At 41.2% G+C, this 23,870-nt stretch overlaps 1 protein-coding gene across 2 annotated transcripts in view; it reads left to right on the top strand.

Moving 5' to 3' along the window:
• ARHGEF18 (Rho/Rac guanine nucleotide exchange factor 18) overlaps window positions 1–5,548 on the top strand; it is a 620,551-nt gene extending 615,003 nt beyond the window's left edge. For both annotated transcript variants that reach the window (XM_040417798.1, XM_040417797.1), the window contains one exon: window positions 5,385–5,548. In XM_040417798.1, coding sequence (XP_040273732.1) covers window positions 5,385–5,536 — 152 coding nt within the window. In that variant the 3' untranslated portion in view covers window positions 5,537–5,548. The remainder of the gene's footprint in view (window positions 1–5,384) is intronic.
• The last annotated feature ends 18,322 nt before the right edge of the window (window positions 5,549–23,870 follow it).

Here is a 23,870-nt window from a genome sequence, read left to right as displayed (position 1 = left end):
AGCTTTCACTTTTAGTGTATCTGCAGGCTATTCCTTACCCGTTTTGTCAGAGAGCAGCTCTGACAGCTTGATCTTTAGCCCTGATCTCTGAACTCCTGACAGCTCATAAACACTGTAAACTGCTTCTCAAACTGATAAGACTTTAGCTTGTAATTAGTGTTTACTATGGGAGGTAAAACCTGCCAAAATGAAATTGAAAAACCTTAAATTATAATTAAAATAACGTTTTAACATTTTAATTTAATCTAGGGTCTGCAAAATGCATGCCAAAATTTATTTTCAAACTTCAGTGTGGGTTATAAGTGTCAAAATTAAATGCAAAAATAAATAACCTTTTTCATTTTAAATTTCCACTTTTTTTTATTAATTTTCCTCATTCTATAGTGCGGCCCTCTAGCTGTTGTAAAACTACAACTCCCACAATGCCCTGCTGTAGGCCGATAGCTGTAGGCTGTTTGGGCATGCTGAGAGTTGTAGTTTTGCAACACCTGGAGGGCTGCAGGTTGAGAATGGCTTTTCATGTCAAAATCACAAATCAAATTAAAACACCATGAAAATGGTAGATTGAGATTTCAATTTCATCTCTTGCAGGCATTTTCCCTGCAAAAACTCAAATAAAAAAGAAAGCCCATTAGAATTTTCATTTTAACGTACTAACATTCAGATTCATTTAGATCAGGCATGCTCAACCTGCGGCCCTCCAGCTGTTGTAAAACTACAACTCCCACAATGCCCTGCTGTAGGCTGAGAGCTGTAAGCTTTTCGGGCATGCTGGGAGTTGTAGTTTTGCAACAGCTGGAGGGCCACAGGTTCAGCATGCCTGATTTAGATGAACAGCAGTGGGCGTGGTGCAGCATGCAAAATGTTATTTAATTCCTGACTGAACAGACAGTGACTCTATGTCCACTAGAGGGCGCTGTGCTTCTCCACATTTCCAACAGCTAACACAGGATCAAGTTTATCATTCCAACAGATGGCGCTGTGACTGTGAAATCTTAGTAGTGTGCTGAATGCATAGGATAAGATTGAGTCTAATAGATGGTGCCTTCTTTTTGAGAAGTGAATTATAATAGGATTATGATTATATCATCAACTCGGCTGCCCTGTTAACCCCCTAGATGCCGTGGTGCCTAATCACCTGCCGCATCTATGGGGGTAATCCGCTTTACCATACTTGAGTGAGGACGTGGTGGACGTTTCTCCAGAAAAGTGCCAAGAAGCTTAAATAGTCTCAAATTATGGTACACTTGTCATGCACCATAATCGGTGACTTTTTTACATCAGTAAATTTTACATTAGTAAATGTCCTCCATTGTGTCTGTGTGACCAAAAATCAGGGTGCATGACTTGCAGAAATGCGGAGCATCCTTGGCATCACTGTGCTGATTGCTGGGAGAGTTCAGACCCCCATGATCAGTATTGATGGCCTACAATAGCGCTCAGCAACCTTCGGCCAGGGGTATAACTATAGGAGGTGTAGAGGTAGTAGTCGCTACAGGGCCCAGGAGCCTGAGTGAGTCCAAAGACTCCTGTGCTGCTTAAGAAGACACCGGTATTATACAAAGTACATGCTGGTTAAGTCTCTATTCTGGCTGAAGAGAAGGGGTTAGGTCAAAAATTTGGCATGGGGGGCTAGGTGTTGCTATTTCAATTTTTGCCTCAGGCACCGCAAAAGCTATGTGCTTCCCTGACACAAAACACTGAGGTAAGGGGGCCCAAGCTGAACTCTTGCACCGGTGCCCATAAACCTTTAGCTATGCTACTGCCTTTGGCACTCCAGCTGCTGTGAAACTACAACTCCCAGCATGCACATTTACTCAGATGGTCTTGTAAGGGCTCATGCACACGTCCATATGTATTTTGTGGTTTGCAAAAAACGGATCTCCAAAAAATACGGATGACAAAACGGAACAGCTGGCCCCTAATAGAACAGCATTTTCCTTGTCTGTAATGCGGACAATAATAGGACATGTTCTATTCTTTTTGCGGAACGGAGATACGGACATGTGGACACGGAATGCACACAGAGTAATTTCCATTTATTTATTTTTTTGCGGACCCATTGAAATGAATGGTTCCGCATACGGTCCGCAAAAAAAACGGAACCGACACGGAAAGAAAATACGTTCGTGTCCATGAGCCCTAACTCCCATAGATGTAAAAGAAGGATTCTGAGAGTTGTAGTTTCAGTGAAGTCCTGACAAAATAACAGGTGAGGGTCCGTCGTTTTGTAAATCAGTGAATTTTGTTTGTAACATGTGGCTGAGACCCCTTAAAATCATATCCACTTTGCTGGCACGTAAACGCTGTGGACCTGCCACCATATACTTGTGTGCAGCAAGTCTACAGCGTTTATGTCCAGTGTGACATGATGTACCCTAATATTTCCATGTAGTTATAGGATGGGCCCCAGAATAAGTTCTTCTGGTGGGCCCTAGGCAACAATGACCCCAGGCACCAGGTGAATTCACCTGGTTTCTGGAGCTCCTGCACTTAATTCTATCTGCATCCACTGGACGCAAATACAATTGAGCATCTGGCAGCTCCAGCGGAAGAAGGGAACTATTGGTTCCCTGTCCCTCCATTCTGGGCGCTTCTCTGTGACGTTGATGAGGTCATCGCACCACCTGCGACGTTTACTGATCCAAACTGTAATATTGACCCCTTACCCCAATACTGACCCTAACTGTAATCCTAATACAGAGCCTAACCTTAATACTAATCCGGACTCCTAACTGTAATACCAACCCTAATAATAACGGTAACTGTAATACTGACCCTATTATTAATCGTAACTCTAAGGGCTCATGCACACGACCGTATGTATTTTGCAGTCCGCAAAAAACGGATCCACAAAAAATACGGATGTCGTCCGTGTGCATGCTGTATTTTGCGGAACAGAACAGCTGGCCCTAATAGAACAGTCCTATCCTTGTCCGTGATACGGACAATAATAGGACATGTTCTATTTTTTTGCTGAACGGAAATACAGAAACAGAACGGACACGGAAAGAAAATATGTTCGTGTGCATGAGCCCTAAAACTGACCCGAACCTTAATACTGACCAAACCCTGACACTTAGGGGTCATGCACACAAACATATGTTCTTTCCGTGTTCATTCAATGGGTCCACAAAAAAACGGAAGTTACTCCATGTGCATTTTGTTTCCGTATGTTCTGCAAAAATATAGAATATGTCCTATTATATTACGGACAAGGATAGGGCTGTTCTATTAGAGGCCAGCTGTTCTGTTCCGCAAAATACGGAATGCACTCGGACGTCATCTGTATTTTTTACGGATCCGGTTTTTGAAGACCACAAAATACATAGTCATGTGCATGAGCCCTTACCGTAAGGACTCATGCACACAAATGTATGTATTTTATGGTCCGCAAAACAGATCCACAAAAAATACGGGTGACGTCTGTGTGACAACTGTATTGCATACATTTTTTTTTTTTATTGTTTATTTAATTTTTTATTTATTTTTTTGCGGATCCTTTTGTATGCCTGTCCTTGTCCTCAACAAAAATAGGACATAGCTAGGCTAAATCTGTGTTCCTGGCCGAAGGTTGCTGAGCGCTATTGTAAGCCATCAATACTGATCATGGGGGTCTGAACTCTCCCAGCAATCAGCACAGTGATGCCAAGGATGCTCCGCATTTCTGCAAGTCATGCACCCTGATTTTTGGTCACACAGACACAATGGAGGACATTTACTAATGTAAAATTTACTGATGTAAAAAAGTCACCGATTATGGTGCATGACAAGTGTACCATAATTTGAGACTATTTAAGCTTCTTGGCACTTTTCTGGAGAAACGTCCACCACGTCCTCACTCAAGTATGGTAAAGCGGATTAACCCCATAGATGCGGCAGGTGATTAGGCACCACGGCATCTAGGGGGTTAACAGGGCAGCCGAGTTGATGATATAATCATAATCCTATTATAATTCACTTCTCAAAAAGAAGGCACCATCTATTAGACTCAATCTTATCCTATGCATTCAGCACACTACTAAGATTTCACAGTCACAGCGCCATCTGTTGGAATGATAAACTTGATCCTGTGTTAGCTGTTGGAAATGTGGAGAAGCACAGCGCCCTCTAGTGGACATAGAGTCACTGTCTGTTCAGTACAACGTTAAAATGAAAATTCTAATGGGCTTTCTTTTTTATTTCACTTTTGGCAGGGAAAATGCCTGCAAGAGATGAAATTAAAATCTCAATCTACCATTTTCAGCTTCTACTTGGCGTTTTCATTTGATTTATGATTTTGACATGAAAACCCCCCTATAAGAAGAGGAGAATTAATTGACAAAGTGGAAATTTAAAATGAAAAAGGCTATTTATTTTTACATTTATTTTCGACACTTATGACCCACATTGGAGTTGGAAAAGAAAATTCTAATGGAGAAATTGAATTTTCTTTAATTTTGGCATGCATTTTGCAGACACTAGATTATTATTTATAGGTATAAATTATAATTTTAGGTTTTTTAATTTCATTTTAATTTTGGTAGGTTTTACTTCCTATAGCTTACAAGCTGTTAGTAAAATACAGGTAAGGGCTACAGGTCAAGCTGTCAGAACTGCCATCTGACCAATCCACAGTGAAGCAGATAGTGACAGTCTGCAGAGCCACTGAAAGGGAAAGCCACAGAGAAAAACATTCAACATTTTTAACAAAGACCAATCAAATAAATGATTTTAGTCCAAAATGAGTACAATGCCCCCATAGACTTTAAAGAAAGAGGGTCGAGCAAGCGTCTTTGATGACAGTAATTTAGGTTTGGGATTGAGTAACTCATTTCAAATAATAGTATGACAGATAATACTGTATGAAGCATGCAATTCCTAACTGGCCATAGTGCTGCTAGACTTTGATTGTTTGCTATGGAAAAAACTGACCCATCCAGTCCAGGCTACAGTATAATCCTACTATGTTAATTCACAGAAAAGCCAAAAAAAACAACCAAGCAGTATTTGCCAGTTGCCCCACGTTGGAGATAGAAATCCTTCCCAACTCCAAATCTGTCCGAATAACTCCCTGGATCCTCGATCCATCTCCACAACTCTAGTGACTAACTTGTGATATTATAACTTTGAAGAAATGTATCCATGCCCTCCTAAACGTGTTTTATGATTCAACCATCATCTTGCGGTAGAGAGTTCCATATTCTCATTGCTTTTAGAGTAAAGAATCCCTCTCTAAACACTTATTTTTTTCTAGATGTAGAGGATGACCTCTTGTCATGGTTATAGAGGCCTAGCTATACAAAGATCATTCGAAAGATCTCTGGACTGTCCATTCATATATTTATTTGTACACGGTAATTTGATGATTCTTGTAATTGTTCACTATTTGCTCATTTACTTAGAGCTTTCAGGACAGGATTCTACCAGTGAAATACCAACATATCCGTCAAGCCTTTACCGACAAAGCAGTGGCCACCTTCTGGCACCTTCCGTTCCTCCTCCAGCACCTCCCGCTGATGAAGACACAAACAAGGAAGATGTTATCTTTTTCTAGGCTTCCTAGAAATTTTGCTGCAGTTCGTCTGGCATTGAAGATAATAACTTTTTGTATTTATACGTTTACCACTAAGGCCTTCTCAAGGTGTCTTGAAATAGTGAAACCTTCAAGCAGATTTTACATTGTGAAGTTTGTGACAGTCCAAAGAGTAGTAGAAATGCATTCACTAGTTGAATTGCACAATGCAATATTACTTCCTATTAGTTTGCGGACTACTGAAGAGATGTTACTGATTCTGAATGGTGAATGTTTTTGTCACAGTGATGTCATAGAGTGATGATGCAGCGGCTGCATCTATGTGTTTTAATGGGGCATCACCTGCTGGACAGGACTGCTGAACATTTCGCTGAGAAATGATGCCCTATTTTTATGTTTTCTTTTAAACCTACTTCGGGGGCAATCTCTGGCATAACCAGTAACCCGTCCATAGTTGGGAAAACATGCTTGCCAATTAAATGAAGAATCGTGCTTACCCTTGTTGTGTATTTTATGCCTAGAAAGGAGATAAGTTTCTAGAATAATTTTTGTGATTCCAGTAAGCAGAAGTTAGATCTATTTATTTCTGAGAATCTAAAGGATCAGCACCCAAGCCAGACAAGGTGACAATATAAATTAGGAGCAGATTTTCCACTGGACCAGATAGTCCAGGTCTGTAATGTATGGGATAACATCTCAAGTGTACATAATGGGAAATCTCAAGTGTACATAAATTTCATTCATGTTATGCCTTTGTTCCATCATTTGTAGTCTCACCACTGCCATGTATCACCTGAATGCTAGCTCTGCGTAATGTGAACACATTGATTAGTGCCATATTTTATGAGCAGAGTTTTTTTTAATATGTTTAGTTTTTAACTCTACTGGCCTACTAGCACTTTTGACAATTACATAGCACAGATTGTATCACTATAGATATCAGTAGGCCATTCAGTTTTTTTATGACCACAAGTACATGAATCCTTATAAGATGCAGGATTGGTGCATTTATCATATTTTGATCCTGTTTTATCACTGTTTCTATATCAGTTTAGTTTAATTTAAAGGGAAAATACCAGTAACATTTGAGAACATTTTACACGTTTCTTGTCACCTTTATTTTAGTGCTGTTCTCTTTATACTCTAGAGCAGGCATGCTCAACCTGCGGCCCTCCAGCTGTTGCAGAACTACAACTCCCATCATTCCCTGACAGCCTACATCTATCATCCTACAGAAGGTCATCGTGGGAGTTGTAGTTTTACAACAGCTGGAGGGCCGCAGGGTTGAGCATCCCTGCTCTAGAGTACCTGTTGTCATTGCATCAATACATGTTGCAATGTTTGTATAGTTAATGGAACCTGTCACCATAAAATGCAGTTCAATCTGCAGGCACCATGTTGTAGAACAGGAGGAGCTGAGCAGATTGATATAGTTTTCAGGGAAAAGATTCAGTGTAAATTGTATTTTATTCATTTAAATACCTGCTCATGTCCATATAGAGCTAGCTGTCAATCACAGATAGGACCACCTCCTTTACTTCTGAGCCCAGAATGAGCAGGAATTTAAATGAATGAAGCACGTTTTTCTGAATCTTTTCCGACAAAACTATATATTAGGGATCGACCGATTATCGGTTTGGCCGATATTATCGGCCGATATTGAGGATTTTGAACGTTATCGGTATCGGCATCAATTTTGCCGATATACCGATAACGTATGGGGAACACAGAACGCGCTGCTGACAGCGCTCTCTGTGTTCCCTCCGCAGCACAGGGGAGAAGGAAGCAGTGTCTCCTCCCCCTGTGCTGCTGCTGCCGCTGCCGCCAATGAGGGGATAGAACATAAGAGGAGAGGAGGGGCTGTGGCTGCTGCGCCACCAATGAAGATAAGCCTTTCATTCATTCATATATACAGGAGGCGGGAGCTGGCTGCAGAATCACATAGCCGGCTCCCGACCTCTATGAGCAATAGCTGCGGTCCGCGGTAGTTAACTCCTCAGGTGCCGCGGATCGCAGCTACCGCTGATAGAGGTCGGGAGCCGGCTATGTGATTCTGCAGCCAGCTCCCGCCTCCTGTATATGAATGATCGAGAGACTTCTCTTCATTGGTGGCGCAGTGCGCCCCCCCAAGCCCCCCAGTATTAATCATTGGTGGCGCAGTGCGCCCCCCACCCCCATCCCAATCCCGGCCAATAGTAAAAACATTGGTGGCGCAGTGCGCCCCCCCCCCCCAGTATTAATCATTGGTGGCAGTGGCCACAGGATCCCCTCTCCCCTGCTCCTCCGATCGGAGCCCCAGCTGTGTAAGCCTGGGGCTCCGATCGGTTACCATGGCAGCCAGGACGCTATTGAAGCCCTGGCTGCCATGTTCAGCTCCATGCTGCTGTGTGCACTATGCACAGAGCAGCAGGGACAGTGTGAGATCCTATTCACCCTGATAGAGATCTATCAGGGTGAATAGGACAAAGGTTCTAGTCCCTAAGGGGGTTAAGAGTTAGTAAAAAAAAAAACACAAAAATATTAAGTATAAATAAAAAAGATTTATAAAAAAAAAATACACATTAACAATAAACATATTAATTTTCAGCAGATTTGTGTAGGAATTATTTTTTTTCTCAAAAATGAAAATTCCCAGAATATCGGTATAAATTATCGGCTATCGGCCTGAAAGTTCACAAATTATCGGTATCGGTATCGGCCCTAAAAAATCAATATCGGTCGATCCCTACTATATATCAATCCTCTAAGTTCCTCCTGCTCTATAATATGCTGCCTATAGCTCAGGCACTGTGTTCAACATGACGGGTACCCTTTAACACAAACGAGCAATGTTCTTATTACGTATATTAGACTTGGCCCCCTCTGCCAGGTTCTAATAAATATGCAAAAGGTTTTCCACTTCCCATGTGATCTGAGAGGCTGGCCCTCCATATTTCATTTTTTCCAGTGCCCATAAATATATGGACTATAGAACACTACCTAGGCTCTACCGTCTTCTGTTCACTTGATGCACTTTTAGCACAACATGTAGCTTTAAAGATAAAATGCAACTTTCTGCATTCATCTGTCTTTAGTAGACTTAAAGGGGTTGTAAAGTTGCAGAATATAAATGGCCTCTCCTCAGGATAGGTCATCGGTGTCGGACCCCCACAGATCTGATATTAATGACCTATTATGCCACTGCACAACCCATTTAGGCCTCATGCACACGGTCGTGGCCACATTGCGGTCCGCAATCCAGAGCTGCGGTGCTTCCGTAGTGTTTCTCTCCGTGCCTCCGCACTTCAAAAAAAATATAACCTGTTCTATTCTTTTACGGTGCGAACGGATCACGGACCCATTCAAGTTGAATAGGTCTCGATCCGTCTCAGCCGCTGCACGGACGTTTCCCGTGCATTGGGGACCTCAAATTGTGGTCACCAGTGCACGGAACGGTCGCACAACAGCAGTGTTCATGAGGCCTTAAATGTATTTCACCTGGTGGCTATAAAACTTATAAAACACATGAGCACCCATTCATATTAATGTATCCAAACCAGTTCTTCCTGCCACTTTATATTTTTCTGAAAGGAGAAACATAACAGTTAGTGGGAATTTTATCTACCAGTCTTTGAAAAGCATTGTCTGATATTTGCTCATAGGCTGTGTCTGGCATTGCAGCTCAGCCCCAATCACGTGAATGTAATTAAAGTTATTGAGTTTAGTATAAAACATGAGGATATCCAGTTACTTTTCCTGGATGAAAATAAAAGGAGTTTTCCAAGATATTTGAGGATAGGTCATCAATATCAGATTGGCAGGGGGTCCAGCACCCCTGCCGATCAGCTGGTTGAAGAGAAGTCCGCACATTGTGCCAGCGCAGTTTTTCCTTAATTGTTTACCTGCCGCCGTTGACATCGCACCGGTGAGCAGGTGTAATTACAAGATGATGTCCCGTTCACTTCATGTATACTACAGAGACATCCCATAGAAGTGGGGTGCTTGTAATTACACAATATTAAACTGAAGGCTGCGCTGGACCTACGCCAACCTGATATTGATGACCTATCCGGCAAGCTGTTCTGTCGTCGGAACTGCCTGCCGGATCCGCCGATCTGGATGTGACTGAAAGCATTTGTGAGACGCATCCGGATGCGGATCCATCTCACAAATGCATTGCAAGAACAAATCCATCTCTCTGCTGGTCATGCAGACAGACGGATCCGTCTTGTATCTTTTTATACATTTTTACCGGTCTGCGAATGCACAGACCGGAAGGACGGATCAGGCATTCCAGTATTTTGAATGCCGGATCTGGCACTAATACATTCCTATGGGGAAAAATGCCGGATCCGGCATTCAGGCAAGTCTACAGTTTTTTTCGCCGGTTTTATCTTTTGCCTGATCAGTCAAAATGACTGAACTGAAGACATCCTGATGCATCCTGAACGGATTACTCTCCATTCAGAATGCATGGGGATATGCCTGATCAGTTCTTTTCCGGTATAGAGCCCCTGTGATGGAACTCTATGCCGGAAATGAAAAACGCTAGTGTGAAAGTACTCTAAAATATTAAGTTTAAATCCCCCTTTCCCAATTTTACATATAAAATATATAAACAATAAATAAATAAACATATTACATAGCGCTGCGTCCGAAAAGTCCAAACTATTAAATTATTAAAAAATATCTCCTATGCGGTGAGCGCCGTAACAGAAATAAAAAACATGCGATTCGGCATTTTTTAGTCACCTTGCCACCCCAAAAAATAGGATAGGACTGTTCTATTATGGGCCGAACGTTTCATAAAAAGTGAAATGCACGCGTTTTTTTTTTTTTGTTTTTTTTTTCGTGCTATTGAGTATCGCAATACTTTTTTATGGTGACTAAAGCGAATCAAAATTTTGGTATCTAAACAACCCTACGCCGATCTGATTGGCGTAGCGTTGTCACAATACCAAAATTTTGATTTGATTTGGCAACAAAATTTAATTTGGCTCCTAAATTTTTCAGTTCAGGAGCCAATGGCTACTAGGTATTTTTTTTTAGTCTGGAGCACTGATTATATATTACATATTACAAATTTACTTTAGCACGATTTGCATTTACCTTAGAAATAAGCTACGCTTTTTAAAGAACACTCTACGTTGAGATATTATGTAGATAAAAGAGCAGAATGTAGTATTATCGGTTATTGAAGTAATTGAGCATATCTATGTAAGTATGATTGGTATAAGTTTTTTAATTAGATTTTACGCCATATTTCTCAACTCCCTGGATCTTATGTACTCTATGGCCCTTTCATTTACTTTATAGTCACTAGGACCATGATGGAAAAGAAAGCACTGAGGGTGCTGCAAAATGTATCTGGTTTAAATGTTTAAAACTGAGATAAAATAAAATAAAAATCTGTGGAATATGGATGTAAATGGTGTAAATATGTATATGCATTATATATTTTTTTATTTTTTGAAATTATTGATGTAATGCATGCATGTTAAATTTGTGTTTCCAGTGAACAAATACCCCGCAGTATATAGCTAGGTTTCTGTGAGTGAATAGATGGATGTGGGAGAGGCACAGACACTGCAAGCTATTAAATAATTGGTAATTATGTCTTATTCCTTGACAGACGAATAAACTTGATTTCTATGGGCTTATACTTTTCATTTCATCAATTAAAGGAAAAAAAAACGAGCTCTGAAAGCCTGTTTTATTTGGTTATAATAAATCTCTACTATGTAATAGTGTTCGTTATGAAATCTGTGATAAGATGGCCAGTGATTCATCTGTGAAGAATCTGTTTGGTCCATATATCCGTTTTCTTGTTCTCCGTGTGTCATCCGTGGTCAACAGACACTGCACAGCTGAAAATTAATTTTGAGACCATCTCCTCTTAAAGGGGTTATCCCATGATTAATGTAAAAAATGGAAATCCGACATCATATAATACATGACAAGCTCTTTCTAACAAAGCTAGAACCAGCCCTGTACCTCACATGGATCTACAGGGTGGGCCATTTATATGGATACACCTTAATAAAATGGGAATGGTTGGTGATATTAACTTCCTGTTTGTCGCACATTAGTATATGTGAGGGGGGAAACTTTTCAAGATGGGTGGTGACCATGGTGGCCATTTTGAAGTCGGCCATTTTGAATCCAACTTTTGTTTTTTCAATAGGAAGAGGGTCATGTGACACATCAAACTTATTGGGAATTTCACAAGAAAAACAATGGTGTGCTTGGTTTTAACGTAACTTTATTCTTTCATGAGTTATTTACAAGTTTATAAAATGTGTTCAATGTGCTGCCCATTGTGTTGGATTGTCAATGCAACCCTCTTCTTCCACTCTTCACACACTGATAGCAACACAGAAGGAGAAATGCTAGCACAGGCTTCCAGTATCCGTAGTTTCAGGTGCTGCACATCTCGTATCTTCACAGCATAGACAATTGCCTTCAGATGACCCCAAAGATAAAAGTCTAAGGGGGTTAGATCGGGAGACCTTGGGGGCCATTCAACTGGCCCACGATGACCAATCCACTTTCCAGGAAACTGTTCATCTAGGAATGCTCGGACCTGACACCCATAATGTGGTGGTGGGTGCACCATCTTGCTGGAAAAACTCAGGGAACGTGCCAGCTTCAGTGCATAAAGAGGGAAACACATCATCATGTAGCAATTTCGCATATCCAGTGACCCCCTTAGACTTTTATCTTTGGGGTCATCTGAAGGCAATTGTCTATGCTGTGAAGATACGAGATGTGCAGCACCTGAAACTACGGATACTGGAAGCCTGTGCTAGCATTTCTCCTGCGGTGTTGCTATCAGTGTGTGAAGAGTGGGAGAAGAGGGTTGCATTGACAATCCAACACAATGGGCAGCACATTGAACACATCTTATAAGTGGTCAGAAACTTGTAAATAACTCATGAAAGAATAAAGTTACGTTAAAACCAAGCACACAATTGTTTTTCTTGTGAAATTCCCAATAAGTTTGATGTGTCACATGACCCTCTTCCTATTGAAAAAACAAATGTATTCAAAATGGCCGACTTCAAAATGGCCGCCATGGTCACCACCCATCTTGAAAAGTTTCCCCCCCTCACATATACTAATGTGCCACAAACAGGAAGTTAATATCACCAACCATTCCCATTTTATTAAGGTGTATCCCTATAAATGGCCCACCCTGTAGAGATCTCCCCATTCATTGCTCTGCTAGATTTATATCAAGCTGGCAGCTCAAGGGGAGTGTCTTTTCTGCTGCAGCTAAGGGGGTGTGTCTCAGCTCTCCCTATCATAGCTCAGGAGGCAGTTGAAGGATGAAACTGAGCATGTGCGGCCATCTCAGTGAGCAGGACAAAGAAATAAGAAAAAAAACAAACAGCAGTTGGCGCTATACAGATACATTTTATTGAATAACTCTGTGGCTATCAAAAATTTTCAAATACATGCAATTACAAAAGTTTTCAGATCCGGGTACTGGTTTGAAAACTAGAATATTTTTCGTGGGACAACCCCTTTAACAACTTGTGAAACGTGTAGCGTCCGTGTTTTTCACTGACCCGTAGACTATAATGGATGTGATGAATCCATAAAGACGGAAAAAAGGGCATGCTTCCATGTTTAAACCGCGGACTCAGACCATTCTAAAACACTGATGTGTGAAAACACATTAAGGCCTCATGCACACGACCGTGCTGTTTTTTTTGCGGTCCTCAAAGCCGCCTTCCGCAATTTACGTAACGGGCGGCCCATTGTAGACATGCCTATTCTTGTCCGCAAAACGGACAAGAATAGCATATGCTATATTTTTTTTGCGGGGCCTCGGAAAGGAGCAACGGATGCGGACAGCACACTGAGTGCTATCCGCATCTTTTGCTGCCCCATTGAAGTGAATGGGTCCGCACCCGAGCCGCAAAAAATGCGGCTCGCATGCGGACGACAAAAACGGTTGTGTGCATGAGGCCTAAGATGAATGGGTACATGTGCTGTCCATGGAGAACACAGCACAAATCTGAATCACTGATGTGAAAAAGAACTAATTTGTTGCAGCACAAAAAGAATTATATCAAAATGGTGGCGGTGGGGACTTTTTCTTTAACCCATAGAATGTGTCGGCAGATGAGAACCATTTGGCCCATCTAGTCTGCCCAATAATAACCCATGATAACGTTATTGCATCTGTCTCTTCATAGGTTGGGCCTTCTGCTGTGCTGACATGTTTTCAGGCCTGTAGTTTAATGGTGAATGAGGTTGCCCAGTTGTATAGCCATAAGACACAATGTATGTACAGCATAGGCTCAACTGTTTACAATGAGCAAGCATGCTTCCGATTTTTCACATACTGAACAAGCAGGTGTAAGGCCTCATGTACACGGCCGTTGTTCGGCTGTTCCGTACATTGGGGACCGCAATTTGTGGTCCCCAGTGCCCGGACAACGTCCGTGTGGCGGCTGGGACGGATCAAGACCCATTGAACTCGAATGGATCCATGATCTGTCCGCACCGCAAAAAAATAGAACATGTTCTATTTTTTTTCGGTGCAGAGGCACAGACAGAAACACCATAGAAGCACTCCGTAGTGCATCCATGCCTTCGTTCGGCAGCGGGAAGCACATGGCCAGTGCCCGCATATTGCGGACCGCAATACGGCCGGGCAACGGCTGTGTGCATGAGGCCTAAGGAAGCATCTGAGAGGATATGTAAATGCAGTACATACCTTTTTATATGCAATATATAAAGCTGCCCATACTAGACATTCAGATTGGCCCGTTGAGACCATTTTATTAAGACCATGGCAGTTATCAACCTAAGGCAAAAGGTGGTGAAAAATTCTGTTTGTGTTGGTTGCTGTCTGAGGTAATTATAGCAGACTGGCCATGAAATGCCAATTTGGAGGTTTCTATGATGTGACAATCCTCTTAAGGCCACACTGGTATACATCACAAGACCACTGAGGCCAGTGATTGGCTGCAGCAAGTAAACAAAGCCTGGCAGGAAGAACCATTGCTGTGGCAATGGAGTTAAACCAGTGAGTATAGGAACCTTAGCACATTCACTAACATTGTTCAATTTTATTATCTCAGATCCCCAAAATATCTTGTTTGTTAATTGCAAGCATTCTCTGTGTGAACTGAGATGTCAGTCACTAATAGTTGTACACAGGGGAGGTGTTATTAGTGATAGCATTACCCTGTGTAAGTTTGTATACTTAGATAGCTCTACAGAGGAGAGTTATCAGTAATAGCATTATTTGTGTAAGTGTGTATACAGAGATGTCAGTCACTGATAGCTGTACACAGGGGAAGTGTTATCAGTGATAGCATTCTCTGTTTAAGTGTTTATACAGAAATAGTTGTCAGTCACGGATAACGCCTACCCTGCGAAAAATTAAATTGAAATGTATTACTTGTTTTACTGAATCTTTTCTCACAAAACTATCTAACAATCTGCTCAGCTCCTCCTGTTCTAGAACATGATGCCTGCAGATTGCGTTACATTTCATGGTGATAGGCCCTTTTTAACCCTTCATATCTCAGGCTGTGCAGCAGATACAGCTCTAGGCCTGGTCTGTAAAACAAGACTAGGAAGCATTGGCTGCTACAGTTAGGGAGATATAGCTCTTACAAATTGGGTGAGGAGGGAAATAAGTTCATGCCTGCTTTGAACTGCTATAACTCCTGACCAGAATTCAAAAAGTTATATCTCCCAATGTAGAGATATGAAGGGTTAAAGAAGCCCTCTCCCCTTCACACTGCTGCCCGAGTTTTATTTGGGCTGAAGTGTTAGGTCCTTTTCCCAAAGCCCAAGCGGATCTTGCCAAAATTCTTAAGGAGTTAGGCTGCTAGAAAAATAAAGTGGAATGTTTTTCTTGTTTACCAGATTGTTGGGCAACTGCAGTGTGAATTCTGGCAGGCAGTTTCGGCAGAGAACAGCCTGCTAGAATTCACTGCATCAGGCACTGTTGGGTGCAGACAGAATATCTGCTGGCAGGAGTATCGGCTGGACACAAACCGCTGCATGCTGCAATTTGTGCCCAGCCAATTCCCACACCTGCTGGAATTCACACTGTTTTTTTTTTGTTTTGTTTTTTACAAAGATTCACAAGTCAATATTTCTACAGATTTAAAAACTAAAAATGGTTTAAAATAGTAATATGACTACAGATCATAATACTTTCCTTGTGCAATGTGCTTGTTATTCAAATTTGTGCTTGAGACTAGCTGGTAACATCTGCCCATACAGAGAACATGAATAAACAGAGGTTTTTGCTTCCTAAGGATAGGGCTGCATGGTCACATTTGACAAGTGAAGTGATAAGAATGATTATCTTGTGAGAAAGGCTTATCCAGGCCATTCTGAGATTGTTTTCTCGTCACGTATTGTACTTCACGACAGTAGTAAAATTGAGTAAAAAATAATAATTTTTATTTATAAAAAAAAAATCTAAATTTACCCAAAATTTGGAAAAATGAGCAAATTTTAATTTCTCCACTTTTATAATAGTAATACCTCCAAAAATAGTTATTAATTTACATTCCCCATATGTCTACTTCATGTTTGGATCATTTTGTGAATGCCATTTTATTTTTTGGGGACGTTAAAAGGCTTAGAAGTTTAGAAGCAAATCTTTCTAAAACCCACTTTTTCAGGACCAGTTCAGGTCTGAAGTCACTTTGTGTGGCTTACATAATAGAAACCACCCAAAAATGACCCCATTTTACAAACTACACCCCTCAAGGTATTCAAAACTGATTTTACAAACTTTGTTATCCCTTTAGGTGTTCAACAAGAATTAATGGAAAATAAAGGTGAAATTTCAGAATTTCACTTCTTTGGCAGATTTTCCATTTTTATAAATTTTTTCCAGTTACAAAGCAAGAGTTAACAGCCAAACAAAACTCAATATTTATGGCCCTGATTCTGTAGTTTACAGAAACATCCCATATGTGGTTGTAAACTGCTGTACGGGCACACAGCATTGCGCAGAAGGAAAGGAACTCCAAAAAAGAGACCCCATTTTGGAAACTACGGGATAAGGTGGCAGTTTTGTTGGTACTATTTTAGGGTACATGTGATTTTTGGTTGCTCTATATTACACTTTTTGTGAGGCAAGGTAACACCGTTTTTTTTTTGGTATCATGTGGTATTTTTATAGAGCAGGTTGTTACGGACGTGACAATACCAAATTGTTTGTTTCAGTTTTACATAAAGCATTTTTTAAAAAAAAAATATTTTTTTAGTGTTTCCACATTCTGAAAGCCGTAGTTTTATTTATTTTTTGGGCGACTGTCTTGTGTAGGGGCTAATTTTTTGGGGGGATGAGATGACTGTTTGGTACTATTATAGGGTGCATATGATTTTTTGATCACTTTTTGCGATGTAAGGTGGCTTTTTTTTTTTATACTTTTTTTTTTTTTTTTTTACGGTATTCACCTGAGGGGTTAGGTCATGTGATATTTTTATAGAGCAGGTTATTACGAACACGACGATACCGAATATGTCTACTTTTTTTATTTATGTAAGTATTACACAATGATTTCATTTTTTAAACAAAAAAAAAACATGTTTTAGTGTCTCCATAGTCTGAGAGTCATAGTTTTTTCAGTTTTTGGGTGATTATCTTAGGTAGGGTATGATTTTTGCAGAATGAGATGACAGTTTAATTGGCACTATTTTGGGGTGCGTATGACTCTTTGATTGCTTGCTATTACACTTTTTGTGATGTAAGGTGTTTTTTTTTTACGCTGTTCACCTGAGCGGTTAGGTCATGTGATATTTTTATAGAGAAGGTTCTTACGGACGCGGCGATACCTAATATGTATTAATTTTTTTTTTATTTACTTAAGTTTTACACAATAACAGCAGTTTTAAAACGAAAAAAAACAATGTTTTAGTGTCTCCATATTCTGAGCCGTAGTTTTTTTATTTTTTGGGTGATTGTCTTAGGTAAGGGCTCATTTTTTTGCAGGATGAGGTGACTGTTAGATTGGTACTATTTTGGTGGGCATACGCCTTTTTGATCGCTTGGTGCTGTTCTTTTAGTGATGTAAGGTGACAAAAAATTGTTTATTTAGCACGGTTTTTATTTTATTTTGTTGACTGTTCATCTCAGGGGTTAGGTCATGTGATATGTTTATAGAGCTGGTCGATACGGACACGGTGATACCTAATGTCTACTTTTCTTTTTTTACCAATTTTTTACAAAAAAAAATTTACTTTATTTGTGGAAAATGAATTTATTTTTTTTTCTTCTTGAAATTTAATTTTTTATTTTATTCTTTGTCCCACTTTTGGACTTCAACTTTTGGGGGTCTGATCCCCTTTACAATGCATTCCAATACTTCTGTATTGGAATGCATTGGCTATATGTGTAATACAGTGTGTATTACTCATACAGCTTCCTGCCTGTGAGATCCAGGGGGCTGGATCTCACAGGCTCTCCACCGGAAGGCAGCCCCGATGCCTAAGGAAGGCATCGTGCTGCCTTCCATGCCATCGGGTCCCCATCACAGCAGCAGGGGGACACAATGACAGCTCCGATCCTCGCCCGACATAGCACGTGCCACGGTCAGCGCTGACCGCGGCACATGAAGAGTTTTTTCGGTGATTAAGTCCCGGAAAGTAATTACGTACATGTACGTCATGGGTCCTTAAGGGGTTAACTGTCTAGGCATTCATATGTCTCATTCACTGTTTTGGCCATACACATGATATAACTGTTGTATGAACCAACCAAAATTAGTTGTCCAGCTTTTGTTGAATTGGAGGCACCAGGGCATACAGTATCTGTTTGTTAGTGCTACACTTATTTTTTTATTTTAAAGAATGTCTAAGGCAAGTTATACACCAGCGTTCATGAGATCTGGCAGGCTGCACACAGCAGTATTTGTTCGGCCAGTTCTCCACTGATCCCTGTTTTAGTTAATGGGGCTGGACGGCATTCATGTAGCTTCCGGCAATGCTGGATACAGAGAGATTCACTGGCTAGTCCCTGCCAGAACAGCCTGCTGGATCTCACGAATGCTAGTGTGAAACTAGCCAAAGGCACAGATAGATGTCAGTCACAGGAGGTGTTATCAGTGATAGCATTCTCTGTTTAAGTGTGTAACGAACTGTGTGTGTGATGAGACGGCTATGTGAATTGATCCATGAACTTCTACAGCGTATCAAGACGAGTAGAATGGTGTGTGCATGCGATAATATAGTCCTACTGCGGTGTTCACCGCTTTGTATACTATCTCCTCTCGCCTCCATAGTATATTGCTGCTGATAGTAACAATAGGCTACTTTCACACTGGCCTTTTGGTTTCAGTTTGTGAGATCTGCTTCAGGGCTTTCACAAGCGGTCCAAAACAGATCACACACATTTTTCTTTTCTATGTTATATGTTTTAAATAGTATACAGTAAAAGATGTAGTTTTATATATATAAGTTAGGACCCCTAAAGGTATATTTGGTCATTTGACCGCTAGTTATTTTGTGAGTAATTATCCCAAGGATCCCAGCAAGGGCCCAAATGTGTGTTTGTAGATTATATGAAAGAATCATAAACCTTCCACTAGATGCGTATTACCACCCAATACCGAACCATAATATGTTTGTAGGAGATGAGGCATTTTGTGGACGTGATGACGTAGTCACGCTGCGTTGTGCCTTCCCCCTCCCCACGCTAATCTAGGCTTTATCCTGGACGATCCGACAAGCTCTGCTACATCTTTGGACTTTCTCAGTGTCTTCCCCCCCCCCCCCCCCCCCGCTTCCCTGCCATGCTGTGACTGCCTGCCGCTACCCACATCTTCGTGAAGGATTCCTACCCCTGGTCCTTCCCTGCTTCCTTCTACCTCTCCGCTCCTGATTCCTCGTACCCCGATACTCCCAGGATACAGGTTTGAAGAGGCGCTTCATCTCCTCCCCGTGTCTTCCCCTGTTTGTTTAATCTAAATGTTTCTCCCTCCCCTGCTCTGTGTTATACCCTCCTAGCTGTGTGCTCCTGGATGAAAGATCTGTATTACTGGTTGTCTCTGTGATCATATAGCTGAACTGGTGATTGCTGTATTTTGGATAAACTTTTTTTTTTCTTGGATGACCTGTTTCCTTTGAGCTCTATTCCCTCTGCTGGCAGCTAGTATAAACAAGATAAAGAGGAGGGAGATGAGAAAAAGGGACAGAGAAAAGGGGATGGAAAGCAGGAAAAAAGGGTGAGAAAAAAAAATGGCCCCTAAACAAAATAGGTATTCTGCTGAACATACATCGGTCAAAACAGGCCACAAAACATCATTATTTGAAGTCCCCAAAGATTGTTACTACAAGAGTGGGACATAAAGGGCCGCAAGATGTGGTTGTAGTTAAAAAAAAAAAAAGGTGGACCCAATATGGAAAAAGTATATGATTATTTCAATCTGGAGGTGGGGCAGAGAAATCTGATTCTACTGTTCTGTCCAAGGGTGGATCCTCACCATTAAATGAAATTCTAAGTGCGGTTAAAAAAAAAATGGAGAGTTAATTACCACCTCAGCTCCCCTAGCTTAAACCCCGTTAATGACCAGACCACTTTTTACAATTCTGCACTACACTACTTTCACGGTTTATTGCTCGGTCATACAATTTACCACCCAAATGAATTTTACCTCCTTTTCTTCTCACTAATAGAGCTTTCATTTGGTGGTATTTCATTGCTGCTGACATTTTAACTTTTTTTGATATTAATCAAAATTGACCGAAATTTTTGCAAAAAAATGACATTTTTCACTTTCTGTTGTAATTTTTTTTAAATAAAACTACATTTCTACATAAATTTTTCTCAAAATTTATTGTTCTACATGTCTTTGATAAAAAAAAATGCAATAAGTGTATATTTATTGGTTTGGGTAAAAGTTATAGCGTTTACAAACTATGGTGCAAAAATGTGAATTTACGCAGTTTGACTTTCTGAGCACCTGTCATGTTTCCTGAGGTTCTACAATGCCCAGACAGTAGAAACACCCCACAAATGACCCCATTTTCGGAAAGTAGACACCCTAAGGTATTCGCTGATGGGCATAGTGAGTTCATGGAAGTTTTTATTTTTTGTCACAAGTTAGCAGAAAAATTATTATATTTTTTTTCTTACAAAGTCTCATATTCCACTAACTTGTGACAAAAAATAACATTTTACATGAACTCGCCATGCCCCTCACGAAATACCTTGGGGTGTCTTCTTTCCAAAATGGGGTCACTTGTGAGGTATTTATACTGCCCTGGCATTTTAGGGGACCTAAAGCGTGAGAAGTACAGTAGTTTGGAATCCAAATGCGTAAAAAATGCCCTGTGAAATTGTAAAGGTACTCATTGGAATTTGGGCCCCTTTGCGCACCTCGGCTGCAAAAAAGTGTCACATGTGGTATCGCCGTACTCAGGAGAAGTAGGGCAATGTGTTTTGGGGTGTATTTTTACATATACCCATGCTGGGTGAGATAAATATCTCTGTAAAAGACAACTTTTCCCATTTTTTTATACAAAGTTGTCATTTTACAGAGCTATTTCCCCTCACCCAGCATGGGTATATGTAAAAATACACCCCAAAACACATTGCCCTACTTCTCCGGAGTACGGCGATACCACATGTGTGACACTTTTTTGCAGCCTAGGTGCACAAAGGGGCCAAAATTCCAATGAGTATCTTTAGGATTTCATAGGGCATTTTTTACGCATTTGGATTCCAAACTACTTCTCACACTTTAGGGCCCCTAAAATGCCAGGGCAGTATAAATACCCCACAAGTGACCCCATTTTGGAAAGAAGACACCCCAAGGTATTCCGTGAGGGGCATGGCGAGTTCCTAGAATATTTTTTTTTTGGCACAAGTTAGCGGAAAATGTTTTTTTTTTTTTTTCTTACAAAGTCTCATATTCCACTAACTTGTGACAAAAAATAAAATTTTACATGAACTCGCCATGCCCCTCACAAAATACCTTGGGGTGTCTTCTTTCCAAAATGGGGTCACATGTGGGGTATTTATACTGCCCTGGCATTTTAGGGGCCCTAAAGCGTGAGAAGAAGTCTGGAATATAAATGTCTAAAAATGTTTACGCATTTGGATTCCGTGAGGGGTATGGTGAGTTCATGTGAGATTAAATTTTTTGTCACAAGTTAGTGGAATATGAGACTTTGTAAGAAAAAACAACAAAAAAATAATAATTTCAGCTAACTTGTGCCCAAAAAAAAAATCTTCTATGAACTCGCCATGCCCCTCAAAAGTGATCTTTATAGCGCCGCAGCGATTTTGCGGTGTTTTTGCAGTGATCAGAAAAAAAAAAATTCTGTCACTGCGGTGGGGCGGACTGAACGCAAGTGTGCGCACAAGATCAGGCCTAATCGGGCGAACACTGCGTTTTTTGTAGAGCCTATAGCACATGTCCTATTCTTGTCCGCAATTGCGGACAAGAAAAGGCATTTTCTATATAGTTCTGGCAATGTGCGGATCCGCAAAATGCGGAAAGCACATTGCTGGTGTCCGTGTTTTGTGGATCCGCGGTGTCCGTGTTTTGTGGATCCGCGGATCCGCAAAACACATACGGACGTCTGAATGGAGCCTTACAGGGGGGTGATCAATGACGGGGGTGATCAGGGAGACTATATGGGGTGATCAGGGGTTAATAAGGGGTTAATAAGTGACAGGGGGGGGTGTAGTGTAGTGTGGTGATTGGTGCTACTTACAGAGCTGCCTGTGTCCTCTGGTGGTCGATCCAAGCAAAAGGGACCACCCGAGGACCAGGTAGCAGGTATATTAGACGCTGTTAACAAAACTGTGTCTAATATACCTTTTTGGGGTTAAAAAAAAAATCGCATCTACAGCCTGCCAGCGAATGATCGCTGCTGGCAGGCTGTAGATCATCTTCTTAGCTGCGCGTCGCTGTGAATGCGCGTGAAATCTCGCCTCTCGCGAGATGACGCGACGATGCGTCTACGAGGAACAAACCGACCGCCCGCAGGACGCATCCATGCGTTAGGCGGTCGGGAGGCGGTTAAAGACATCTCCACTCAACTTGGGGTAATTCAGACCGATGTGGCCCTGACGAGAGATGAGGTTTCTAAAATACGGGACAAAGTATCCACCATAGGAATATCTGTGGAGGTCCTGGAGAAGGAAGGTAAAATGTTTAAAATGGAGATACCTATGTTGAGATCTGAGGGTAATACCCTTAAAATAAAGATAGTATATCTCGAAGATAGGTCTAGGCGAAGCAATGTGAAAATAATGGACCTACCAGAAGGCATATGCAGCGTCCCACTACGTGTGTATGGGCACTGCTTAAAAGCACTTTTTACCTTGTCAACAATATTAGGTTGTAATGTATGATTTTGTGTGTATGTATCTGCAAAATCCCTGTTAACAAGCAGATTAGGTGTAATTTATACATCCCACCACTAGATGGGGATAAAGTTCAGATCAGAGTTGAGACAGGCAGTTTGGAAAATGTACAGTCGTGGCCAAATGTTTTGAGAATTACATAAATATTGGAAAAGTTGCTGCTTAAGTTTTTATAATAGCAATTTGCATATACTCCAGAATGTTATGAAGAGTGATCAGATGAATTGCATAGTCCTTCTTTGCCATGAAAATTAACTTAATCCCAAAAAAAACTTTCCACTGCATTTCATTGCTGTCATTAAAGGACCTGCTGAGATTATTTCAGTAATCGTTTTGTTAAGGCTACTTTCACACTAGCGTTCGGAGCGGATCCGTCTGCATTATAACTTAGAAAAATTTCTAAGTGTGAAAGTAGCCTGAACGGATCCGTCCAGACTTTACATTGAAAGTCAATGGGGGCGGATCCGTTTGAAGATTGAGCCATATAGTGTCATCTTCAAACGGATCCATCCCCATTGACTTACATTGTAAGTCTGGACGGATCCGCTTGCCTCCGCACGGCCAGGCGGACACCCGAACGCTGCAAGCAGCGTTCAGGTGTCCGCTCGCTGAGCGGAGCGGAGGCTGAACGCTGGCAGACTGATGCATTCTCAGCGGATCCGCCTCCACTGAGAATGCATTAGGGCTGGACAGCTGCGTTCGGGGCCGCTTGTGAGCCCCTTCAAACGGAACGAACGCAGGTGTGAAAGTAGCCTAACTCAGGTGAGAATGTTGACGAGCACAAGGCTGGAGATCATTATGTCAGACTGATTGGGTTAAAATGGCAGACTTGACATGTTAAAAGGAGGGTGATGCTTGAAATCATTGTTCTTCCATTGTTAACCATGGTGACCTGCAAAGAAACACGTGCAGCCATCATTGCGTTGCATAAAAATGGCTTCACAGGCAAGGATATTGTGGCTACTAAGATTGCACCTCAATCAACAATTTATAGGATCATCAAGAACTTCAAGG

The sequence above is a fragment of the Bufo bufo genome, chromosome 2, assembly GCF_905171765.1.
Source record: "Bufo bufo chromosome 2, aBufBuf1.1, whole genome shotgun sequence".
NCBI classification, from domain to species: Eukaryota; Metazoa; Chordata; class Amphibia; order Anura; family Bufonidae; genus Bufo; species Bufo bufo.
This window is presented reverse-complemented; position numbering and strand designations above follow the sequence as displayed.